Source organism: Epinephelus moara, chromosome 16, assembly GCF_006386435.1.
Source record: "Epinephelus moara isolate mb chromosome 16, YSFRI_EMoa_1.0, whole genome shotgun sequence".
Classification (NCBI taxonomy): domain Eukaryota; kingdom Metazoa; phylum Chordata; class Actinopteri; order Perciformes; family Serranidae; genus Epinephelus; species Epinephelus moara.
In genome coordinates this window covers 18,132,449-18,159,219 of record NC_065521.1, presented here as the reverse complement: position 1 = coordinate 18,159,219, position 26,771 = coordinate 18,132,449, and the positions used below count along the sequence as shown (strand labels likewise).

At 41.2% G+C, this 26,771-nt stretch overlaps 2 protein-coding genes across 2 annotated transcripts in view; both read right to left on the bottom strand.

Moving 5' to 3' along the window:
• rhoab (ras homolog gene family, member Ab) overlaps positions 1-12,726 on the bottom strand; it is a 16,226-nt gene extending 3,500 nt beyond the window's left edge. Inside the window, exons 1-4 of the mRNA XM_050064077.1 lie at positions 12,607-12,726; positions 4,137-4,294; positions 2,488-2,608; positions 1,140-1,270 (exon numbers count right to left, since the gene is read on the bottom strand). Of these exons, the coding sequence (XP_049920034.1) occupies positions 1,140-1,270; positions 2,488-2,608; positions 4,137-4,292 (408 nt within the window). The 5' untranslated portion in view covers positions 4,293-4,294; positions 12,607-12,726. The remainder of the gene's footprint in view (positions 1-1,139; positions 1,271-2,487; positions 2,609-4,136; positions 4,295-12,606) is intronic.
• A 2,044-nt stretch (positions 12,727-14,770) lies between these two features.
• On the bottom strand, positions 14,771-26,227 carry tmem115 (transmembrane protein 115). Its single transcript, XM_050064333.1, has 3 exons — positions 24,784-26,227; positions 22,723-23,087; positions 14,771-20,197 (listed from the first exon to the last, which is right to left on the bottom strand). Exons 1-3 carry the CDS (start codon positions 25,273-25,275, stop codon positions 19,891-19,893), a joined length of 1,164 nt encoding a protein of 387 aa, XP_049920290.1. The 5' UTR covers positions 25,276-26,227; the 3' UTR covers positions 14,771-19,890.
• Positions 26,228-26,771: the final 544 nt, after the last annotated feature.

Below are 26,771 nucleotides of genomic sequence, written 5' to 3'. Positions count from 1 at the left end.
TTTTTTTTTTTTTTTTTTTTTAAATCATTTTCATTACATAATTTTGCAATTGGGTGTGTCCTAACCACAACATGTCAACTCTGTAGCCCATATAAATCGGAACTAAATAAAGTTTAAAAATGAGTGCTCTGATTAGCATTAAGTGAACTCAGCAACTTCGAAAAATAAAATGGCTACTCACTACAACTAACTATGAAATTAATAAATATATAATGTTCTCTCGACTCCATAAGACGTCAACTCTGTCAGATCTTACCTCTGAAATCTTTCATGTTTGCTATTCAAGGATAAATCCAATCACTGGGAGGCTAGCCCACTACAAGTTTTAATAAAGACCTAGATGTTTTGAAATATGATTTCCCAGCCTTACAGAGGAGTAAAAATTAAAGACATCAAAAATGAATGGGTGAAACACCAGTGAAAACTGATCTATACATGTTTCACTAACTGCTCTGTACTTCGGTCATCTACTAAAGATAAACTCAGGGTTCCTACATCTCCATAAACATCAAACTTTTGAAGGAATTCCAGACCAAATTTCCTCAAATTCAAGGACACAACGTGGCATAGTTTGAGACACAAATTAATCCAATTCAAGGCTAATTACTGCAACAATGCTGAGAAATTTTATAATGAGAACTAGTAGGCTTTACAGAGGCTGACAGACAATTTAACACTTCTCAATGGTGCAGTGATGGCAGAGTTAGCAGACAATATCAAAAGAACTTTAAATTATATTCTTGAACAAAATACATTTATTGAAGCACTTCCAATGCTTTATATGTCTGCTTACAAATATTTCACAAACTTTCAATGACTTCAAGGACCTGTGTGAACCCTGTTTAATCTAGTTGAGCAGAAGGAGAAGTATGTCTAAGCCAAAATGCATGCATGAAATGCTAGATGGTAATACTATTATTCATGCCCACCTTTGTGCATGACTGAGACATGCATTGGCCTGTTTGGTCTTGATAAACACAGAAACTGTGTTAATATAGAAACTGTTTAATATGCACAAAATATACCTCAAAGCCATGCTATTTCTCTTAGTCTGTTGACATAAGTCACACACAATACCCTTATAGGTAATAGATCTCAGTTTTTAAAAACTGAGCCAGACAGAATAACTATTAAGGTACCTGCTTCATCTTGGCCAGCTCTCGGCGTGTGTGCTCATCATTGCGCAGGTCCTTCTTGTTTCCTACCAGGATGATGGGAACGTTGGGACAGAAGTGTTTGACCTCTGGGGTCCACTTCTCTGGAATGTTTTCTGTGAAAGAAGGAACAAACAGATCAATAATCATTGGCCATTTCAATTTGTGAGGCAGGTCTGAAGTAATTTGGTTGTCAGACTTAAAATCACTGCAGAGCCTATTACAGTAGATGTGATGCCTTTTTAATATACATAAATTTTTCAAGTGGTGGGATAAACTTTCCATCAACAAGGGGCCCCAGCAGCTCAATACAGGAAAAAGGGACTGAATTATAAAACATGTATTTACATATTTTCTGGTGCTACGTGTACTGAACTAAGCCCATTCTTGCCCAGTGACAGTGGAGAGACATATCCTTTTGTGCCTCTCTATGTATGTCTCATTTAAAAAACAGAAAATGCTAATAACTGCATAAATAATCTCACAGACTCACAGGAAATGTTGGTGCCATTTTGTCTTGCTACAATTGAAAACCCGCATTGAAAAGCAGACAATGGAAAGCTTGCATAAAAGCTATTTGGTGGTGCAGCAGTTAGCCTTATCTTTAAATTAGTTAACAGAGTTAAATCACAGGATGCTAGCATTTTGATTAGACCAACATTTACAAAGTAATTTAATTTAAAATGTGAGTCACTGCAAAGATAAATCTGCTTCTGAAGACGAGGAAAAAACACATACACAGAAGAAGAGCCTCCGTATCTCAACTGAGCATCAAGTGTGGAAAAAAAATCGGTTTAACTTGGTCAGCAAAAACACTGCTTTAAACAGAGATGTAAAGTCTGACGAATGGTAATGTAAAACAATTTGAAATTACAAGCTTTAGAACAATAAGCCTTTGTTTTATTATAATTTTAACTTCCTCTCATTTAATCCTGTTTAATTCATGCCTGGCACTTTAATTATCTGCTGCTTTTATCAGCTTTGTTTTATGCAAATCCATTTCCATATGATCACAGAAGTGCTGCTCATAATCACTGTGACAAAAAAGGCATGACTTGTTGTTTTACGGCATGTGGCAGCACGCCACTGCATGACAAATGATTTTTCTCAGTGAGTGTGCGCGCGCAAATGTAAGCAGTTCCTCTATGAGTGGTATTAAGAGTCACAACAGGATGAACACACAATCTACAGACCCCAGAAATAACCTCTTATGAAAACAGAAAGATGGGGGTGTGCAGAGGAAAGACGGAGATGTGGTACTTAATGTCATGCATGAATATGTGTAGGTGTGTGTCTGTCCGTTTTTGAGTGTGTGCCTGTGGCTTGTACTCACCCAAACTGTCAGGGCTGTCTATGGAGAAGCACATGAGGATGACGTCAGTGTCTGGATAGGAGAGAGGTCTCAGCCTGTCATAGTCCTCCTGACCCGCAGTATCCCAGAGAGCCAACTCCACCTGACACGCACACACACCGAGGGTAGACAGAAGGACAAAGGAACGTGGAGAAAAGGGGAACGAGAGAGAGAAGAGGAAGAACAAAAGGGAGGGAGAGAAGTTAATACACCATGTCCATCTTGATCAGCGCAACTTTCACACTGAAGACAGCAAATAAATGAGATAATAAACACGGGCCGTGGTGAACCTCATCCTGACTTGGAACTATAACAAGGACAGATTTATTTTCTTATTCCACAAGAGGAAATTAAGGCATCATAACAGCAAAAGAACTATAATTATAAAAAAGAAAGCAAATAATAAACGAGTACCTCTGTAATGCTGGTAAAATGTTCCGAAAAAATGGTCTCAGCCGTGTCAAATTGGCAAAAGAAAAACACCAACATGTAAACCAACTCTGTATTTATTCCAAATAAACACTCTGGCATATGGCTCCTAAGCCCTGACAGTACAAAATGTGACACATATTAAAACCTCTCTGAGCAGGCAGACTGCAAAGCTGGATCAGGATTGGAAACCAGATCTAGACATTTGGAAAAATTTTGACACTTGACAAGAAGTAGCCCTTGTTTTCAGCAACACCAGGGGTTAGAAATCAAACAGCCAATAAAGACTCAACGTCCCAGAATCCCATTATCCCAGAATGAGGTCAGGACATTTGGGTTTATGACTGATGGGTTGGGCCGGGTGCAGCAGTTATCCAGAGTGGCACATATATAGTACATCATGAACCTGGAAGTCACATGGAGTCTCACTCCAGAGGAAAATACATTCTTCCTACTTCTGAGTTATGGTGTTTTTTTTTTTTTAGAAGTATCACACACGGTCCTAACTCTACAATGTGCTTATGTTATTCTGGTGGATATAAAAGGTGTATCGAAATCACGCATGAACACTTCCATCAATATGTCATATAAGCATTGCTGTAAAACCAAATCAATTACAAGACCCATGTTAGGTTTGAGTTAGCACAGCAACTGACTGCACTTTACATATTCACACCTTAAAGACGACCCAGAAACACCTACAAATATTTTGACAAATTAATCTGAAGGCCTGCGACTAAGCCCAAACAATGCAGTCTGCAGGAACAGACCAGACTTAGCAGATGACTGCTGCAATGTGAGGGAAGATGTGAAAATGGAACAGTGCAGTTTTATCAACACTCACTTGGCCCTGAAGGTAGAATTAAAGCGTTGAGCATGATTAAGCATCCAGAGAACAAAATGAGCCCTGATACCAGAACAAAAAAACGTTGAAGAAACTAAGAGGCAGGGATGTGTTGTGACAGTGCTGAAACTCACGTAGATTACTCAATAGTCTCAGAAAAAGGTGCAAATTCACTGTGTTGTTTATTTATTTAAAATATTTATCTTAAAGACATTAAATGGCATTTGTTCACCAAGCAAAGCAGTCACTTCACAAGAATGTGTCTCAGATTTGGATCTACCCCAAGGCACCACTCTGACATGACAAATGTATGGGAAAGACTGATTGTAGTGACAAAGAATTGCTGCAGCGGTCTCACCTGTTTGCCGTCCACCTCTATGTCAGCAACGTAGTTCTCAAACACGGTGGGGACGTAGACCTCGGGGAACTGGTCCTTGCTGAAGACAATCAGAAGGCAGGTCTTCCCACAAGCTCCATCCCCCACTATTACCAACTTCTTACGGATGGCTGCCATCCCTGGAGGGAGACACAGAAGGAGGAGGAGGAGATAGAGGTTATGATCAAGGAGCTACAGGAAAAGCATGACATTCAGTAGAATCAGAAGTTCAGCTGTTACAGCAGAGCATTATCCAAAACCATCTTTATTTGTGATTGTTTGGGGAAATACACAACAAACTAGCATGTGTACAAATGCCCGGACCTGTCTAACGGTCCATTTTATACATCGAGACAAAAGTTAACATGCAAATAAGGTGCAACATATGTGGCATGAAAGTAAGACTGCGTCAAGTAGTGCTGAAAAGTGTAGGTGCACCATGCAACACTATACTTGACACATTTAACCACAGAGCTGGAAAAAAGAGGTTCTCAGGCTCAGTCTCTCAGGGGGTTGTGAGATGATTAAAAGAACCTGAACAAAAAAATCCAGGACAGAAGAAATGGTCTTTAAATTTATGAATAATGCTTTATTCTTTAAGTATGGAAGGCTTGCAAAGTGGCCTGACAAGGGCAGGGGTCACTTCATATCTGGGGGCTTGTTAGCCAAAAAGGCAGAGGGCAGTATGAGTATGAGCACATAAACATCCAACAGGCTAGCTGCATATTAAGCTAAATACTGACTGTGGCATTGACAGATACAGGTAGCTCGGTAAAAACAGCACGTCCAGTTTGTCAAGATGGAACTGCTGTCCTGCATCATTCAATATATCACTTCTATTATCAACGGTCTGATCATGATTTCTGATGATTAAGAATGAAACTATCAGGACAGAATACAATGGGGAGATGGTTCTGTGTTAATATTGCTCAACATACAGGTGTCATTACAGCAAGGCGCAACAAGAGCTACTGTGAGCTCCAAGGAAGTAAAATTTAGCCAGGGTTCCAGTAATTCATGTTAGTAAAAGACCCGACAGATGTGTCAGTGTGGGTGTGAGAGAACGAGCTTGCCCAACCGAGTTAAGGGAAGTTGGGGCAAATGAGTGTCGTGCAGTCTCGTGTCATTGGCTGAGAGCAGCCTGGATCACTCCATATTGGGAAATGTCATTCTTCAGAAAGCCACAAACACAGGAACTAGCTTCAAATGTTGTGGATTTCCTATTGAAAACCTTTGAATTATTCAATTCTTGCTGACGCATAATAACAAGAATTATGGCCACATTTTTACCAACAACAGAGTGTGATCAGAACATAAAACAGGAAACAGCAATTTCCCTTCATACTTGAAAAGGAACTGTGTCCAAAAGGCACAGTCACTTTATTCACATCAAACACACCTCATTTGTCATGGTGGCGCTGCTGCAGAGACAACTTTCACACTAACACAGTATATGCACTGTGTACGTACTAACTGCACAAGGACATTCGGACCCCACATAAAGTGGGTGATAAATCATATCCCTGACAGGTTATTTCCTCCTTGATCTGAAAAGGTGCAGCACTGTGCGGTGTCAATCACGTTTCTCCAACCTGCTATCTCCATCACAGTGAGTCAGCAGGAGGTGTGATGGAGAGCACACTCCCCAACACCTCTCCTGTTCTCTCTGAATCCATCAGTTGAGCTGCAGTTTTGATCTGCAGTATTTCTGAAGCTGTAACATGGCGCTACCACAGCCCAGTTAGAGGTTGAATTCCCCATGTGACTTTCACTCCTCTGATCACAGACGTGTGGGACCGCCGGTTAAATGTTGGCATGCTACTGTAAAAAAGATTGTACTACTAAAATCTGTATAAATATTGCATAGGCCTTGCATAAGAAGATGGTCTCTGGCCCCAAACAGTCTGTCTTCCTTCCCCTTGAGTTTTTTGTTAGGGTTTTTTTTTTGTCCATGCAGCAATTTGTATTCAACTGGCATATTCAGCTACTGTAAACTGTGTGCTGCCTACATTTTCTTCTGCTTCTGTCTGCATATTTAATCCTTTTTTGATTAAGAACCAGCCTTATTCTAGACCCCAGCACATTTAGACACACTTCCTGTTACGTTCACATAAAAAGAAAAATTCTAGTGTGATAACTAGTTGATTAAATACAAACAAAACTATTCTAGTACTTCTTGTCAATTATTGCTCCCTAATAAAAATTGTCTTTCAATTTCATGGCCTTCTTTGCCCTCCGTCCCATTAGTTTCTGACCCTAAAATGCACCAAAGCACTGTGAGGTGCTGCAAGCTTTCTATAAATGGTAGATGAATACTCTAAGTAGGACAGCGGTGTCAAAAAAGATTAGACCATTCCCTCCATGACTTGAGGAAAAAGAAAAAGACAAAAACGGGGGCAGCTGTAGCCTCGAGGCGGGTGTATGGTCAATGCTCGAAACGTCTGACCAGCGGGTAGGCTGGGTAAATAACAATGTGCCCTCCTTTCAACAAATGCTGCCTAGGTGCCTATAAGAAAGTCATTAAGTCACTAAATATTCCCTTAGAGGCTCACCAGACAACAGGAGTCTTAAAACCGGTAATAATACAATGCAGCTTCTAGGTATCAATGTCAGTATCAGACTATAAATTTCCAAGTTAGTATGCAAACCTTTTCCTGGCCAAAAAAAGATGCAGGAAAACACTTAACAGGGACATAATGACAGAAAAAAACACAACAGGAAGGGCACAATGTGCATAAAACAGGCAACACAACAGGAAAATCTCCATTAGCAGTGGAGACTGTTGTGTCTGAACACTGAACTGCTTGAACTTTGGTTTCAAAAGAGCGGGGCCAACATACAATAGTGGAAACACGGAACATAATCTAATGTGTGTTACGGTGCAATAATAATGATTAACAAAGTGATCAACAGGCAGTTGCTCCACTTTAAGACAGGATATTCTCACACTGATGCAATGCTAACGAGTAGCTTAAAGACTACCTAAAACTGCTTGACTCTTGTCTCTATTAAATGTGTAGCAGGAATTCATTGACACCATTTCACAGAACAAGAGTTATTACAACACGACTACATAAGAATTACATCAATAATGGGAAAACAATGTTCACATGTACTTTCTCAAACATCAGCAGTACTAGAAGCTGTGTCAATCATTTTTTTTTGTTTTGCATTTTGATTAAAAAATTGGAAAACAGAGAGGGGCTACAAGCGGGGTGGCCTAAATGTTGTTAACATGTGAAATGATGACAGCTGTGCAGGTCTGTTATTATTCTTACTCCGCTATCATGCACAAGAATTCTGAAAAACATGATATGTCAGTCAATCATGATTAAGTTTTTCTATTTGTTACAGAAAAACAGAAAAATAAGAAAAATGTGGGAGCCGTAATTTTGCTTTGATGCCACAAATGTCTTAAGGTGGGCATGCCCTGTACAATTTGAGCCTGTATCAGAGATGTTTTTTGATTCAATTTTCTTTTTGAGAAAATCATCTGTGATGTACAGCCAAAGCTTTCGATTTATGTGCTCACACTGTACAGTCTGACTGTCAAGCCACGACCTGAGTGCTCACACTGTACATATAAAATAGACAATAAAAAGTCCTGTTGGCCCCTGGGGCCGTTCTGGCTATTGAATATTGTCAAAGATTTGTATGGAAGCTCTGGGGCAGGAAGAAGGTTGTTCGTAGCATCACACCAGTATGGTTCACAATAATGCATTATTGCCAGCGTCTCTCTCTTCATATTGGTCATGACAGGAGGAGGAAACATCATGGAGGCACATATGCAGTTGCCACAGCTTAACCAACCGAGCCTCCATATTTTCTGTCCAGATGCCACATTGTGTCACCATGGCACTTTCAGATGCTCTGTTTGCCCCTTTGCACAGGCGCCGTGAGGGGAAAAAAGCACTCATTCTGGGGGAACAACCCGTGGCTCTGCTTCAATGCTTCAAATGTGAAAGCCTGATGATGACCAACCAAAATTTTTGATATTGGTTATTCATCTTAACATCAGACAATTGATAAGGAGCAGTTGATCAGGTATAAACATGTTCTTGCTCCTCCTGTACACTGCATGCCAGACGAAGCTGAATTTTGGTCTGACACTAAATTTAACTGTGCAGCACAAAAATTGGATCAGAAACAGGCTCAAATCGAACAGTGTGTGCCCAGCTCTAAGTTCCTGTCATGGTTCCTTCTGTCTTGTTGCTTTAAATGGGCTTTTAGAAAAAGACAGGAAAAAAAGAAGATTTTCTCCTTGGGCCAAATCACACAGCCTTACACCTGCCCAATATGAGCTGAATATGTAAATTACTGACTCAGTGCTAAACACGCCTGCAAGCTTCAGGCTTGTGAGAGTCAAGAGAGAGCATGCCATTTTTAAAGAGTGTATGAACAGGAGCTAATTCAAACATCTGGATGAAAACGGGTTGGATTTAGCTAGTGTTTGATGCACGGCACAATATTTTTGACCACATACATTGATATTGATTTGGAACAATGTTGTCATTGTCGGGTCACCATTGGTGTTTTCACAAAATATTTAAACAGTGAAACTTACACCACTTTACTGTAATACAGCCTTTCAATCCAGGAAAAGACAACACTTACAATATTATGATATCCGGATCCTTAGGCAATATCTAGTCTCATATCACAGTATCTATATAATATTCATATATTATCCAGCCCTATATGAAAATACAGAATTTGGGACAATCTTAACCATTCATTTCCTAAAAAACAGATATTTTCCAGTTAAAGCTAATTTACAAGTGGGACCATGAGCTGCGGCTACACAGCACCAACACGCAGAGTGTGAAACTACCACCAACCACACACAACATCATCTTGGGCTGTTGCTAATATAATAGTCATATCTGTCAAACAGCCAGCCCAAAAAAATTAACAGGCTTGTCAGGCACAGAAGTGGTGCATGTGTGAAGCGGTGGAAGTGATGTAACGCCAACTAAGCTACAGCCTGCAGACAACCACATTAAAGCTGATGTCCAAACTGTCATCTGCGGGTGCATTAGAGATTTGAAATGTTTACGTACGCAAAGGAAAGAAAAGCTTGGTTATGCAGGCAATGCTGATGGTCACAGTCACAATAAACTGAGTGCATGTCAAATGCACTCCCCTGAGCAGTTATAATCCTGATAGGTAATAAGGACCGGGCTACATGTGCAAATCTCCACCTCCATCTGCATGTCAGCCAAGAAGAGACCATGAGATTAAATTAGGAGCCAGACAAACAATGGATAAGGAGAGAGATTGGGATAGCCCCAACAGGACTGAATTAGCAGAGTAGGATATATACAGAGAGAGCATCTGGGAGCTCTCCTGTGATAAACACAGCCAGTGAAAATTGAAGGATGACAACTGGCAGCAGGGGTAAGCTTTCTTGTCAATTTTGCGATTCACTTCATCAACTGACTTTCCAAACAGAAATGTCTGATTAATGCTTCACACACACTGAGAGCCAGCACTGATTGTGCTCCTTTTGAAAAACTGCTCTTGTATTAATTTGACAACGCAGCGCATCCAACTCTCCTTAGCTACTTGACTGAAGAAGCTACCAGTGTATCAAACAAACACAATGTCTGATAGGTCTTGCTTTTCAATCTAGTCTCCACCTTTGCTATGGTTAAGTACCCTGTGTGCTGTCAGCCGATGAAACTATAACAGCCAATATTTTTGACAGCAGGCCTGCCAGTCAAACCCACTCATGCATCCACACAACCGGTTTTCTTCAAACATAAAACTATTCTGTGGCTTTTTCACTGGTGGATGATGTGGCGTTAAGTGAAACACTATTCATCCTGCATTGTTTCCCTGTATGACACAGCGTTAAATGTATTATTAAAATGGTTACTGTGCGCTTGATGATTCATCACCATGTCCTTTAGAAAACCCCACACAGGCAGCAGTTGCATCAAAAGGCTTGTGTGTATACGCCAGGAAATACCCCACGCAGTCTTCAGCGTGGAAAATTAGCCCCAGCTTAGTGATGGTTAACTGACTGCCGGATGATGAATATGGCAGTTTCTGACAGAAACTTGGCAGGTATTTTTCTTCTGCCACCTGACATGCATTTCTGTGGGCGGTGGAATTTTAAATTGATCCATTACTGTGAAACAGTAAATAATTATTTTTAGCATGGTGTGTACTGAACAGCACACACATAACAAAAAACATACTCTAAAAAACATCTATCTTGTGGATTCTGGTAGTGATTTGTCCCCCCCTGAATTAGGCCGGCTCAATGCAACAATTTGCCTAACCTACATGATGAAGATGACAGCTACAACATGTGTGTGCTCAAGCACAGGGATTTTGACTGATAAACCAGATTAATCGTGTTGCTAATTGAAACACTGAATCTTCTGACCTTAAGACAAATTGTCACTAGGATACATTCAAACCACCTGGATAAACATTGACGCCAATTTTGGAGCCTTAAACATATCCACGATAATAAGCACAATCACTCATAATGCACACTCTAATCCTTAAGATCAAAACAAAACTTGAATATCTTAAAAGTGGGCCATTAAGACGATAATGAGCTTCTGCTGCACAGCAAAACACAGCTAATACAAACTGCTGATAAACATTTAAAATGACCCGTTAGAGAAAGGAGACATAATGCTTTGGGGACACAATTAAATTGTATTTTCAAGAGGATTAGCAGATGCTTAGTTCCACAATTACAAAGAAAGAATCACACCACATCCTTAGCACAAACCCCCAGAGAAGTGATATGTATTGGAGAGAAGCTTTGACCAATAATAAAAACGTGATCAGATTTATGAATTAACAATGTAATGAAACTGATACTAGTCAGTCACAGTAATCTTCCTCTATTACAGTGGAGGAGAGGATATGATTTTAGTTAACGACTTCAAGGGTGACAGAATGAAAACCTGCAATAAAACTCGTCTCACTCCCTCCCCGGCACTAGGTGCTGCAAAAGGAGCTATGGTATCTTTTGATGGACTAAATGCTATTCCAAAGGCATTTCTATAGTTGCCAGGAATAATGAAATGAGTCAATGAATGAAATGAATTACAAAAAGATTTCATTTCATCAAACCCACATCCAAAAATATTAAATTTGCAACAGTATCTATCGGTATCTGCTTGCAAAAGTCCTTTTTCAGAGCTAGGTATGGATGTCGTATATCATGCCACTGTGCTGTTACATTACATTATTGAGATTTTACTTATCACTGTATATCTTTAAGAATGCATTTGCCTTCGTTACACAGTTAAATGATTATTTTCTTATTTTGAGTCAGGGTAAAACTGACAAAAAATGCAGCTACTAACTTAAAGATAATGGACATTATAGCTTTGATTTGCAACTGTATGACGGTAGATCACAACCATTACATTGTCCCATCAATGACTGTGGTCAATCAAAATATAGTATAGATCCTTTCATCAGTATCACCCAGCCCTAAGTGGTCAATTATATTACACTTATATCGCTGGTTGGGAAATTGACTCGTGCCTCTTGAAGTCTACTAGCCACCATAGCCAGCGCACAGACAAAGTTGTGTTTCTTGCCTGTGAGAGCTCCCAGTGTTTAGTCAAACATTGTTTTTAAAACCAGCTAGCCACTGGGTGGGTCACCAGAAAGATGGCGTCATCACAGAGGCAACAGATGGCTAGTGTGTCCGCAGTGGAAGAATGGGTGGGTGGCCCCGCTCCAAACTAAACACCAAGACCCACATATACATTACATATATGACTCCTCACAGACGAACACTGCTCATGACAAAACCTCATTATAGAAAAACGGAAACTTAAAATCCCCTATTAATTACAGAGAGTGTGCTCTATGGTCACTGACATGTTGTAAAACCTTCAAAACGAGAGAATACGATTTGGGTGTTGAAAGAAAGTACAGAGGCTGTGTTCCGTATAGTGTTTGACATATTGGAAGTAACGTTAACGCCTAACGTTAACATTTAACGCTTACTACAACTAGCAGCCGTTAAAGAAGTGCCGGAGAGCCGTTGTGAAGCCGCCTGGTCAGCCGGGGCAAGTCAGGAAAAGAGACTCATTGTTTGGCTACGACTGGATCGCCAATCTAGGCCAGTCTTAAAGGTTCAATTTATAGGTAACACACAAGTTTTCGCAGTTTACCAACAGCCCTCGGTACAGTCTGACCAAGGCATTTCAACCACAGGAGCTCCTACACTCAGAATACAGCAGTTTTCTCCTCAGCACAAGTGTGTGGCAAGTGCGGAAGCGGCATTGAAATTGAGGTCGGTTAGGGGGAAAAGCTAGCGGCAGCTAACCTCGCTAGCTACCGTTAGCTTTGCTAGCACGGCCTCTCAAAGCTCCGGACAACTTTTAAAATAACCCTGTCCGCTTTTAAACTCAACAATACGAGAGAAGTAGCACTTCGTAATGACCTGGTGTTACAGAAAGTAGTTTACCTGTAGTTTATGTGCCTAGCAGTCGGAGTTTTCAGTGTTTCCCGGAGCAGAGTCGCTTTTCCGACCAGTCGAGTAGCTCGCTGCTTCCTCTCGTCTCAATCTGATACAATGAATTACTTCACGGGAGCGCGCCGCCAGGGTTTGTAGTTTGTAGCTGGGGGGGAGGGGTGACGGGCACGAGCCTGAGAGCCACACCTGCGCGGGCACGTGGTGCACGAGCGCTCGGAGCAGTTACCGGCTCATTACCTGTATGTAAAGGTTACACCGAGCTGTAAACACTATTTTCAGATTGACATTTTCATAAATTCAAATTGTTAACATGTGTTTAATAGTTGAACATATGAGGCAGAGCTTTGTTAAGGTTTTATAATTACAGGCAGTCTACATTAGTGATTTTTATTATCAACTAGGGTCCAAAATGAGTCACTGTTTCCTTATATCTCAAGTACCACAGGTGTTTTAGGAGGCTGTGTCCCTTTATTAACACTTTATTTCCTAGCTAATCTAATGATATATAACATTTCATGGGCACTAACGTTACAGGTCCAGCACAAAATAAATGTTGGAGTTATATCCCAACGGAGAGACAGTTAGCTATAAATTAATTGTGTTACTCCTCTTAACTGAGCCCATTACAGCTTTGCCAACACTCAAACTGTAACTTTCTGTAAATTAGCCAGGAGCGAAGTGTCCAAACAGAAGTCTGTGCTTACTGCGCCACCTGGCGGACACTTAAGGTAACTAAACAAATTCAGAGAGATGAGGGACAAATATTGTAACATATTAAAGGAACACTTCACCCATAAAATGACCATTTGTAAATGAGTTAGTCACGCCTTGTTACCTTGAATTCCTGAAGAAAACTTTTTCCTCCCATGCCTCCATGAAGAAAATTAACATGTTGATTTACTGAGTGATTGGGGACCACCTTTAACAACAGCATCCATTTACATACTTTCACACAACTTGTCCAGTATAATCCAAGTCACATTTATCCTGACTGAAGGAGAAGCTGCTGGTGGCCTTCTACCGCTCCACCATCAAGAGCGTGCTGGTGTACTGCATCACAGTGTGGTACGGCTCACGCGCAGCGGCTGACAGGAAAGCTCTTCAGAGGGTCATAAATACATTCATCACGTGCCCTCTGCCCTCCCTTGAAGACATCTTCAGCTCACAGTGCCTCTGCAGAGCCAGGAAAATCATCAGAGATTGTTTTCAACCTGGACACCACCTATTCAACGTGCTGCCCTCTGGGAGGCGTTCAGGTGCATCAAGAGCTGGACAAACAGGCTCAAGGTCCAGGCTCCGGTGTCTTTCCCTGGACCATCACAACTCTAAACTCCAACAACACACACACACACACCATAGATGATTACCATCATCTGCTGAGCACTTTAACCTTTAACTCTCTACATGTATATGCAGTATATTTTAGTTTAATATTTATTGAATGAATGAGTGCTCTTTAATTTGTCTTATTACGTGCATGAATTGCACTGACCAGGAGTAGCACTCTTAATACCATTGTACTTGTATAATGACAAAGGCTTTCTATTCTAATCTTTTCTACTCTAGTTGTATTCTCAGGACTTCCCAAACACATGCACTTTCAAAAAAAAAGGGAAAACTTAGTATTAGAGTCTGGCTTGGAAGAAAAGTTTCACTTTCAGTTCAGTTTTAATAGTTTTTCTTCACACTAAGGTGTACTTTGAGTTGAGTGGGATATTCCAATACTCTTTCCAAACCTCTTAATTATTTGGTGTCATCCCATAATACTGTGGCAGTCTCGGGCGCTGCGCAGCATCCTGTATTTTATAAAGTTTATGAGCGCAAGGTTAAAAGGGAACTCCCTATGGAGACCGATTCCTTATGAACCTTGTAATTCCACTTGTAAACACCAGAAAATGTATGTAAAGTCTACCCACTTAAAAAAAAAAAAGTCTTACCATGCTAATTTTACAAATATTCAGGATCTGATAGAACACCCAGATTTACTTTCACAGATAATCCAGTAGAATTCATGGTTGTTGTGGGATGTTACAGGTCAAACCACTGAGCCACACTGCCACCACCATCTATCCCATCCTTTCTGCATAATCACATTTACATCCACAGCAGTACAGCAAACATAACAACAGTAACTTGACAAAGACTGACACACACATTTTCATTTCATACAATCGTATTTTATTTCATACAGAGATAAAGAAATATATCTGAAAACTAAAACAGAAAAGTCTGTGCAACAGCCACAGTGCAGAGATAGAGAGAGACTGCCATTAGTATGAACAGGATCTGTTGGTGCAACAGGAGGGACAGAAAACGATTTAAAGAAAAGGAAAACATTGCCGTGAAGGACCACCTTTGCCAACAGGATACAAAAACAGAGCAGTCTCATCTGTAATCTGTCATTTGTTTTAGGGAAGGAAAACCGCTTTCATCCACAAATCTGGGACACAGGTGTTACCCCAAAGTCAGGTTTTAACCAATTAGATTTTAAGGTAATTAGTTGCTTACCTGGCTATGAGATGAGTCAAACTTTTAGAATACATGAATTCACTTTACAGCTTATGATCAAACCATACCAAATGATTATTGATGTGATGTCATGCTGATGTAGACATGTTACCAAATTCTTGACTTGATGATGCACTCCAGTAACTACTAATAACCAATGTGTACCTGTGAATGAAGGCTGGCAAATAAACACCTTTAAAATATGAATTTATATTGTCAAAGATGCTCCCCCCACCTTGTAACATTAAAATTTGCTAACTGAAATTTTAACATAACAAGGGAAAATAAAGACTGTATAGAGAAACTAAAAAAATCTAATTGTGGGTAAAACAGAGGAAGCTACTTGAGACAAAAAAAATCTGCTCGTTTTCTGAATCAAAAAGATAACTTTCTCAGAATACAGAAAAAAGTTTTCATGGGAAAAAAGATTCTCGCAAATTTTCTGGATTTACGAGATTATCTCATAATTCACAAAAACAAGAATTCATGAGTTTATCATCTTTTTGATTAAAAAAACAAGAGCAGATTTTTTATCTTTTGAATTTTTTTCTCAGAAGTCTGAGATAATAAATAATAATTTTGTATATTAGAGATGCAAAGCAGAATTTAATTCTCATGTGAATGCAGGTTGCTTTCGTTTAGAGCACCTGCTGAGGTTTAAAAATAGTCGACCTGCCTGTGGTATGTCTTTAATAATGACAAGATACTAACGTAAGGACAAACCACACTTGTGTATCCACTTTGCAATTCTAGCCATTAAGTGCTGGCTATTGACTCAAAGGCTGTGTCCATTGTTAAACCCAGTGACAACACTCATTATCCTTGCCTGTGGCCTTCCTAGTTTGTCAACACCTACTGTAAACCGACATTATTCACAAAGACAGTATGTGATTGCATCCCTTTCTTCTCTTGGAGGATGTTTACAGATGTAAGTACAGAAAAACAAAAGTGAACAGGGATGGATAGAGGAGGTTTGGCTGAAACTAAGAGTGGCCGGGCCTCAATCTGAAACCTCAGACTGCCAACTACAACATTCCTACGCGTTCTCACTGGTGAAATTACACAACGTCACTGGATTACACAACTTCACAGTTATCTTCAGGCATCCATGATGGAACGTGTTTTGCCGCATTGCTGATACTGTCGGATGCAAGCTGAGTTGTGTCAGCAGCTAAGCTAAAAAAGATATCATGCTATTTCCAGAGTAAGTTACAAATAAAATGGTTTGAAAATGACATCATTAAACTGTCACCATCTGTAATTACTGTATGTATTAGTTTGTTTAAACACTTTGCCTCCGTTGCTAGTGTGAATACTTGTGATGGCAGCATGCAGTTCGAGATTTCAGATTTTTGACTGCAGCACAACCTCTCTGCACTCTGGAGCTGGATTTGACATGGCCTCTTGTTCCTGTCCAGCCAGTTATGTAAATACCACAGGTCATTCATATTTAACTAAAGAATGGACCCCTCATCCAACGTAAACATCTTCTTGCCAAAATAAGACCACAGTGAAATGAGCAGAAGGAACACGGAGAAACACAGGACAGAACACACAGAAGTTCATCACTCTAATATGGCTTATCACTTCCCGTACGCAACACCTTTCCACCAGGTGAAAAACAACTGCTTCTCATTGCTTGGACATCAGAGTCCAAACTCTACATATTTAAACTGTATCTGCCATACTTCATAGAGTTAATCTGAAACACACTGTCAGATTCAAACATAAGTATGGGATGGAGACCAGGGAAACGAGATGAAACTGTTGAAGTTTGAATATCAGACTGCTAATGTGGCCTTTGTTCTGATTGATCAGGTCAGTCAGTGTATTCCCAGGAGCAAATGTTCCCAAACTGCCAACATTATCGCTTATCCCACTTACCCCCGCTTTACACATCAGGTCACATGCCGCTATTTGTCAAAAAGCAAATCTTGTGATCTTCTTCCTCAAAACTACACTATCAAATGTGTCAGTCATGTTGAAGTCCAGACTATGAGACTGAGCCTGTGAGCTGATGGTTTCCACAGAACCTCTCAGAGCAAACTGCAAACTGATCAGCAATCAGACTTATATAACTGCATTTTTTCTTTCTTCCCACACATGTTGTTCATAAACTGTAAACATCTCAGATTCAGGACATATCCAGTCCCAAAATCACACTGATAAACCACAGGCTGCTACTTCTAGGTGGACACAGGAGGAGGACATTTCTTCTACTAGAGAGCAATAGATGGCACAACACCCAAGTCGCCAGAGGAAAACACAGGGACAGTACATTTCTGCAAACCACAGATATGTTACATTTGTGCGTTTCATATGTACAATATCAACGTTTCTAAAGTGATTACATGTTACATGTTTACGAGCTTAGTTTCTCGCCAGGAGGCGGAGGGGACATCAGCTGCATTACCAGCCATTATTGTGCCACTGAAGCCAGGTATTTTAAGCCAAAAAATGATCTTTTCCTAACAATAACTAAGTGGTTATTGTATTTAAACATAACCAGTGTTGCTGAAATGTAAAAAAGTGCATTATTTTAATATATCTGCTACATGATAACATGGAAATATGACGTGATCTGTGGTTTGCAGACACGTACAGTGCCAACATCTACTCTGGTGATTTTGCTGATCATAAATAACCCGCTGTCTCTTCTGTTATGTTTGTTTTCAGTTTGATTTACACCAGCTCAGTCTGTGACAAATAAAATGATCAGTAAGGCCACTGCAAGGTTATTCCTCACAAAACAATTATTAGATTATTAAATATGAAAAACAGATCTACTTTGTCTATGAATTAAACATGTAACAACACGTTTCTGTACTTAATGCTAACATTTTGTGTAGTTTCCAGCAACTTAATCTACTGGGCCTGTTGTCCCATGACGACTCTCACAGAGGGATGAAGTGAACATGATGTTTTGTACTAAATGCTCTTTGTTAAGTATGTTCAGCAGGAGTGCATGTGTCATCCTCTTAGCCATATGGAAATTCTCTTTTCATTTGGAAATATTTTCAGCCTCATGTTTGCAAGTCATTAAGTAAAAAAAATCTGACTTTGTCATCACTGCGATTGCAACGTCTGAAATAATTTATTGGCTGCAACTGACGTTAATCAACAAGGACAACTGGGAAATGTGGAATTCAATGCTTTGATCATTACCATAATAAACTGTGACATCCACAGCGATGACTGTCTACAAAATGAATGAATCACTGACCTTTGGGTCTGCATAGAATTTATGAGGCGTTTTATATGAAACAATTTCACTGCCCGTCAACCTCCCTGGAAATGTATCCACCACTGGCCCTGTTTGGTATTGTGAGTTTAGAAACAAAAGATGTTACAAGTGCAAAGGATGTGACTGGGAAACCCTGACCGGGCCGATTACTGATCAATGCAGGCGACTTCTGTCTGTGGAGTCAGTTTTCCTCACGAGTCTGAGACGCAGCAAACCAGAGCAGAGTTTGACACAGCACAGATACAAACTCTGACTCTCAACTCTGACAACACCTGCACAGTCTGTGCATAACCATCACACACATTCCCTACCCTTCTCCTGCACCTCTCTGCATTTATAATGATGCCAAAGAACTAACAGCCATGACAGACAGTGACCACTTCTCTGCATCACATGCTCCCAGGTCCTTGTATCATTTCAGATCCTCACAGGTGGAAGTGTAAAATGGTACAGGACGATGCTCCAGGCTTTATATTGAGCTAAAAAATATAACCAAGTCATAACTCGTAAAACAAGAACCATAATCATCATGTAACGCCGTTAACTTGTCTTGTTAGTGCACAGAAACAAAAGGTGTTTTTTTGATTTTGTTTAGTTATGAACCGACCCAGAAGAAGAGGAAAAAAAAAACAATAGTTCTCCACTGAACGACAAATAGGGGATAAAAAAACAAATTGGGTACACAGCCCATTTCTCTGCCTGTTGTTCCAGAGAGACACCAGGCGGCAAATGAACCTGGTCCACAAAATTCTTTTCATCTGGCACCTCTTTAGATGTTGAAGTTTTATATCATAGTTCATCAGCAGGACAGACCTGCAGCAGCTTCTTTCCTCTGGTCCAGCACCTCTGCTGAGTACGTGCTTTTCATCCCTCCTCCGTTACACACCTGGTTACATATCTTAACCAGTGAACCAAAAAGCTAATGTCACTTGCAGCCATTTTTCAGAGCTTAGCTGTGCGCAGAGTCGGCCTTTCATTCGAGAATTCGGCGTGAGTCTCTGTCACTGGCGGCTTTCTCATGGCAGGCAATCAGAGAACAACCACAGCTTCTCTGAAAAAGACTTAAAAAAGAATATTGTACACCCATTTTGTTATTTATTTAGAAAGCAAGAGAGAGAGACACATGAAGCAGTGAACCGAGCTCTGCGAGTTGGGATCAAGTCCGGAAATGACAGAATTTCTGGTTGACTTTCGGTTGTATGCGAGAAGGAAGAGAAGAATGAAGTGTCCAGTTTGCCCAACTATACTGAGCATTTACAACCAACATGTCTGAACTGAAAGCACTGTACAGTTACCACCCCACTGGGCTTCATGATGACATTGACAAGTGTGTTTGTGAGCGCACAGTTGTGTGTATGAACTGGTCGAAGATGTTGTGTGTGTTGGCGTGTGTGATATTGAGCGTATACCTACTCACTGTCACTGAACATATTCGTATACTAGTCAGGGACGCTGAATACACGAGCATACCTGCCAGTGACACCGAACAGAGTGTGCATATCTTTACACGTGTGTTCTGTTTGTTACGATCTAGAAGGTGCATCCTCGAAGCTGATAATGCTGGACTCTGGGTGTTGCGCTCCGCCAGTGGGTGGCCCTCCACTGCTCTGTGACATCGAAGATGAGGATGTGGAGGAGAGAGAGCCGCCGAGGGGTCCTCCTGCTGGTCTCGGTGTGGAGGAGGAGGGGTCACGCCCAACTGGGAGGAGAGGGTGCGTGTCGGTTCTGACTTCGTCCTCATCATCGTCTTCCTCGTCGTCCATGCTGGGCCAGGCAGACTGGTCCTCCACGCGCTTTAGACGCTCGTTGAGAGCCTTGAGGGCCAGTTGTCTGGAAGAAATAGGGAATGAGAGATGTTATTCATTAATACCAGATGTAAGTACAGCTGCACAACGAGGACGCCATGTTAGTAATAGATTTAGTGCTCCCATTTAAATGTCATCTAATACTTCCATAGTATCGCTGTGCTCCAGTAATGATATGAAACACGTACCGTAAAGTGAGCCGTATGTTAAAAAAGACAAGAACTCCCTACACATGTAGAGCACAGAGTAAGCAAAGTGCAGCACCATTGGAGCAGTTTGGAGGGCCTTGGATAAACAGACAGTTAACCCCAAAATCTGAAACACATATTTTTCCTCTTACCTGTTGCTTTATCAGTCTAGATTGTTTTGATGCTCCTACATAAAACTGCTCACAACAAGGTCTGTGGATTATCTTGAGTAACTGGGTCATGGTTTCTGGAAAGACATTGCTGTTGAGTTTTCAGCACCACAAGCTGAGCGCCATCTAGTTCCATTATACTGAAGACAAGGCAAACATCTATACAGCCTATATCTCCAACACTCAGCAACTAGCACCATAACAATCTAGATTGATATATAGCACTACAGGTGAGAGGAAAAATATGTATTGTTGATTTTGGGGTGGACTGTCCCTTTAAGAGCACCTGGCCCAGATGATGGGTATAGATTTTACTACAATTGACTTTGATGTTAATGTTCTGTCTCTTATCTTCAGAGAAGAATGGGCAATTTATCAGATGAATTATGTCATTTTTGTAATGAAAGTCATCCTTTGTTGATTAAATCTTTCCACTTATCCTGGAGAAGTACCAATTACTTTTAATCTCATCACCATGAGGTTCATTTTCCATTCCGCAGATGTCAGAATACTCAATCACCAGCTTATCAAAATCAAACATTTACAGAGGCCCTGGCTTCATTCAAGTAGTAGCCGTATTTAATGTGTGTCATGCTGACGGAAGGAAACACTTCCCTGAGGGAAGAGTGGTGATGTAGACTCATGAAGTTCAACCAGTTTCTGGCTAAAAATGCAATAATACTTGTTCAGCAAACCTACCCTGGATGGAAGTTGATTAGTCTTTTAATGTTTTTTTAAGATTCTTTTTTTTGGCTTTACTCAACAGTCAGTGTTGATAGATAGGAGCAGACAGAGCGTGTTTACACCTGGTATTAACATGTGCCTCAGGTGATCCGATCACAAGTGAAACGCGCTAAATACAAGTGTAAATGACCAACAAGATGCACTGTGATCCGATCACTCAAACCACTTTCAGAGGTGGTCTGGAATGTATTTGAGCGCTTATATTTTGTAGTGTAAATGCAAATGCAGCCTGATGTGTCACTGACATGGGCTAATTCATCAATGTGGGGCATGGGGTTTGCTTTGGTGACAGCAAACTAATGCTCTATACCTGCCTATTTTACAACGAGTTGGACCAATTGTTGCGTGACTGTCCATCGCTGCCCTATGGATAGAGGTGTGTTGAATTCTGCTCACAGCCATATCTCAAGCTCTACCAACACAACTGCTAACATGGCTAGTGAACATGCTAATGAGCAGCAAGCGAGACTTTGGACGTAATGACGGTGCAGGAGCCTTTTGACCTTCTGACTTAAGTGGCATAACGAAATCTGAACACAAGTGGTCAGCTGGAGACACATGATAGACACAGGTGTGAACGGCGAAGTGTCTCGGCTGTCCACTTGTGTTCAGATCACCAAGACGCATGTTAATACCAGGTGTAAACAGGATCAGAGAGAGGGGTATGCCATGAAACAAAGGCACCCAAGCCTGAAGTCAAACTGTGGACTTTGTGGTTATGCGATATGGGACTTAACCATGTGGCTACCAGGGCTCCCCGGACATTTTTCCCCCATTGAGATATAATAAAAAGTATAAAATTACCCTTTAACAATTACAGGAGCACATGCCTGTGTGTGCTTGTGTGTGACAGAGACAGACAGACAGCAATGAAACCTTTCTGTAACTGAATATGTATGACAGCTTGGAAGTGTGTGTGCTAGACAATAGAACAGGAGAAAAGACAAACCTCTGACAGCTTGAGAGTGTTACTGAGTGTGTGCTGCAGAGCTCAGACATGATGAACATGCACGAACTGTTTGAGGAGTACGACTGAAAAAGAGCTCAGAGGCTCAGCAAACCTTGCCTGAGTCAATAAAACTAAAACAACAGTGTTTCCTGTCTCAGACTGGAGTATTTAATTCACTATATGGGTGTGTTGTGTATATCTTATTTCACTCATAGATACTTGGGTGCATTCTGGACATTCTAATGTCAATGATTTCATACAACTGAACAACATTTTGCTGCTAAACAAGTGACCAATGAATTTACGAATTACACTGACCATTACAATAAATTAATTTACCAAAAATGAAATGTAAAGGGTCTTAGAGGAACAATGACAACACTGGACTCTAATGTGCCAACAGAAATTTAATAACTAGGCACCTTATACCAACCTTTGCATGAGATCCATCTATGAGCATGCAGATGTAAATGTTAAATTCTTTTTTGCTCTGACTCACCTCCTCCTCTCTGCATCTTGTGGGTCAGTCCCTGGCAGGCTGATAGTGATGGAGGACGGCGCCCCCACATCATATCTCTTCACCATCTTCCTGCACACCTTCATCTTCACCAGGGCGGAGTGCACCAGCCCCGCCAGCAGCCCCACGGCCGGCTGCAGCGCCTCGGGGAAGAAGCTAGCAAAGGCAAAGTGGTCCGACATGTCCCCGCGGCCCCGGCTGTGCCTCTGGTAGAAGCGCAGGTAGACCCATCCGGACAGGGCGCCATAGCTGTACGTAGCCAGCGGGGCAGAGCTGTCGAGCAGCCCAGACAGACGCAGTAAGGCCAGGAGAAGGAGGACCAAAGCCGGTGCTGCTTTGAGTCTCACCTAGGATGGGAGGGGGGGACACAGATTTTAGTTCCTGCGAGCTAAAATAATCAGGCAAAAGGACAGTTATCATTTTGTCTACAGATCACCGTAGCTGCCAGTTCACACAATTTACTCAAGTCAGCTAGATTTAGGAAATGGAACAGCAAACAATAGCTGGTTACATGTCAGGGTTGCAGGCGAGAGTCATAGTCAACATGGACCAGCGTTTTGATGGAGTACATTTTCTGACCTGCTCAACTGAGATGAGGGAGATTAGAGTAAAGTAACCCAGCTTTATACAAACTCATAACAAGCTAAAAAAAAAAAAGGGAAATAAATAAAGTAGGTAAAGCAGAGCGGCCTGATAGCGTAACAGACACATTAGGAATGTGTAGCTAATGTGTGCTTAAGCAAAAAAAACTAAAACCTTATCTGGACACTCAGTGTAAGCTGCTCTGCAAAAGAGCATCAGATTAAATCTTAAAATATAAATTAACAGATCACACTGTAGCCCAAATTTGGAGGAGAGTCACATGCCTAAACCACATAGCACTAACACAAACCAAGCAAACAGTTTATAAACCACTGCCTTATATGTCTTTAATACAACAGCATGTATTTGACAATAATTTGACTGCCTGATATGTGCGTTTTCACAAAACGATTACAGCTACTAGCATAGGCCAGCGCTATAAAAAAACTAAATGGAGGAAGTGCGACACGGATGTAACAAGTGGTCTGTTTTAAAAAAGTTATTCCCCCAGCATAAAAGTAAGCCCACTGAAAAGGCATAGTGTGCACAGAACACGTTTCTATGCAAGAGTCCTGGATATAATTTTGTTTGTTGCCTTTTTACAGCTGTAGTTTGTAGTGTTTTCATGCCAACAGTATATTAGGTGTTAGTCAGGTGCAAGGAACACAACTGGATGCAAAACCACAAACTACAGCCTCAAAGGTGACTGGAGGCAACACCCTGGTACATCAAACAAAAAAGAAAACATCATGGGCTGTACCACATGTGGATTTAAAGCACCGATATAGTATTGCACTGGAAGAAGTTTTGGGTATTTTGAGGAAACCTTGTATATACTTCTGTCAAGTATAAATAATCCAGCTGTTCCCCAATCTAAAAGCACACAAGTATGCATGCTGGAGGTAAGTGTGCAAATTTGCGTATTTTACGCTATACCACTCTGTTAATGTCTTTTTAAAAGCTACACTTTAAACTTACTAAGCTGCCTTTATAGCTAAAAGCATACATTATATATTAAGAGCCTATAAGACTACCACACAAATGGTTTCCGTATTTATATAGAGTTACATGTGGTGCGTAAATCAAGGCAAAGGATATGGTCCTTTGCCTTTACAGCTTGTTGTCCTTACTCAGTTTATACATGATGACATCTTATGTTAATTTAAGCTAAAAACAAAGCAAAGCACATTTTATGCTATTCTGTAATACAGCTGGGGGCATCCTTGATGTGTGATGGTCATAATCTGACACAGGCCTGTTTATGTACACATCTGAAGGACTAGTGGTTAAGTTTCCAGTGCTGTTTACATTCTTGTTGGGTTACACTTTAAATTTAAATTTAAATTTGCTGTCCCACTCATCACTGGTCTGGTATTATTTACAGGCTCAAAAGAGGAGCATACCTTTGCCAATAAGCATCAACCCAGAGCAGAAATTACTTCCAGTATTTGTTTGCCTCACCTGTGGCACTCTGAGCACTGTGGTGTCCCCCATGGTCTGCTTCAGCGCCACCAGGACACCTCCCAGGAACCCAGCTGCTCCGTAGGCACGGACAGCAAACAGGTAGTCCAGGTCAAAGGTGGCAACATAGGTGAGGAGGTAGGAGAGGCCTGCCAGGAGGCCTGCAGATACATTAACCACTGCGAAAAAGATCAGGAGCTCCAGAGCGCCCCACAGAGGCTCCAGCAGTCGTCCGCAGGCCATCACTGTCCCAACGTTGGCCGCCACACCCCAAACGTGCTGCTCCACCACCCCGTGGGTCACAAGTGTCCACACCCAGAAGTTGGGCGGAAAGAGGTAGCCTGGGGTCACCCCCAGTGCGTATGGAGTGTCGATGGCCCATGACAACAGATAGAGGAGAACCACCACGGCACTTATACTTTTCACCACCACACTGGTGCTGGCAAGGGCAGCCAGAAAGTGCTGTCGTGCCACCGGCAGGTAACGATTCATTGTGGTCTGTTTTGAAGAGGATCCTTCTTGAGCAAATGAGCTCAAGAGAGCGACACAGCAGATGAAGTGTTTCTGGTGCAGCAGATGTTGGGTGCCGGTGTGAGATTAATAATGCCGAGAAGAACAGGTGACACCTGTAAGTCCTGACAGCATCAAAATCCACACCTCTCTGTGAGTCTTCATCCGGGATACTGTCTTTCAGCTGGTCACAGATAGCTTTGATAATCGACTCATGAAAGTCTGATTCCTCTACACCAACAAATAAACTTTGTGCAGCAGTAGATAAGCTCGAAGATGCGATAACCTTAGCTCAGGGGACCTTTTGATCTAGCTGCCTGGCTGGCGACCTTCAGTCGGCGTAGACTGAATAAGAACAAGGTTGCAAATCACCGCCAGCTAGCAGGCAGCTGGTGGCACCCAAATATGCAAATCTTAACTGAAACAAAGACACCTGAGTGCCAACTTCTTCACACAATCTGGCTAAGTTAGCTTGTAAACACAGGTGAGCTAATGTTAGCTAGCTGTCAAACACACAGCGTCTTGAGTTACGCTGATTTATATCCGCCTCGGAGGAGCAGGAGACGTTACGTCTTCGTTTGATTATAAGATAGGACAGCCGGCGTCAGTCAAACCTGGTCGATAAAACCAGCCCACGGAGCTCCTGTCCAGGTCCCCTGCGCTCTCTCGGCCCGGTGTATACCGGGCTAGCCCGAGGATTCCCCGAAGCTAGCAACAGGCCTTCAAAACAATGTAGGAGACGTCCCTGAACCAGCCTCAGTCCGCGTACAGTTCACCGGTTTCTCACACTACCTTCGCTTCATTCGTTTAATGTGTTGTTCTTCCGTCTTTTGAGAGCAGGTCGCCGGAGAAAATTATTTTATCTAGGCAGGCACTCCTCCTCCCAGTTACACCACTCAGTTACTGACCTGCGCTGTCTGCCATCGTCATCAACAATCGGTGAAAAAACGTCAAGTCACGTAACGTTTAAAGACCAGAGCATTCTGGGAAACAGAGTTCTCAATAAATATGACGCATCTAGGTACACGAACAGTCCTCCACGTTGGCAAACAGTGGTGAGGGAAGTATTCAGATACTTTAATAAAGTAAAAGTACCAATAGCATAAAAAGTACCAGTAATATTAAAAGTAAAAGAACTTAATGCCAAAAATATGTAAATAAAATGGATAAATTAATAATTAATAAAATAAATAAAATGAAAAGCAGCAAATTCTCATATTTGAGGAGCTGGAACCATGAAATTTGAACAAAAAAATAAATATATGTCAACTAATCGTTTCAGCTGCACTTATATATTTTCATATGGTTTGTGTGAAAAAAATCACCTTGTTTGTAAAGTAGCTATTAACTATGAACTTATCAAATAATTGACTGTAGTAACTAGTGTATCAATAGAGAGTGGCATGAGATTAATAATAGGCTACTCAAGTAAAGTAAAAGTACCTCAAACAGTACAGTACTTGAGTAAATGTACTTAG

What these genes read in the sequence shown, in the direction of transcription:
- tmem115 (XM_050064333.1), bottom strand. Translation starts at nt 25,275, where the DNA reads ATGAATCGTTACCTGCCGGTGGCACGACAGCACTTTCTGGCTGCCCTT. An exon ending in CAGTGCTCAGAGTGCCACAG is followed by an intron (nt 23,088 to 24,783) that starts GTGAGGCAAACA and finishes CTCCCATCCTAG; the next exon opens with GTGAGACTCAAAGCAGCACC. An exon ending in CAAGATGCAGAGAGGAGGAG is followed by an intron (nt 20,198 to 22,722) that starts GTGAGTCAGAGC and finishes TATTTCTTCCAG; the next exon opens with ACAACTGGCCCTCAAGGCTC.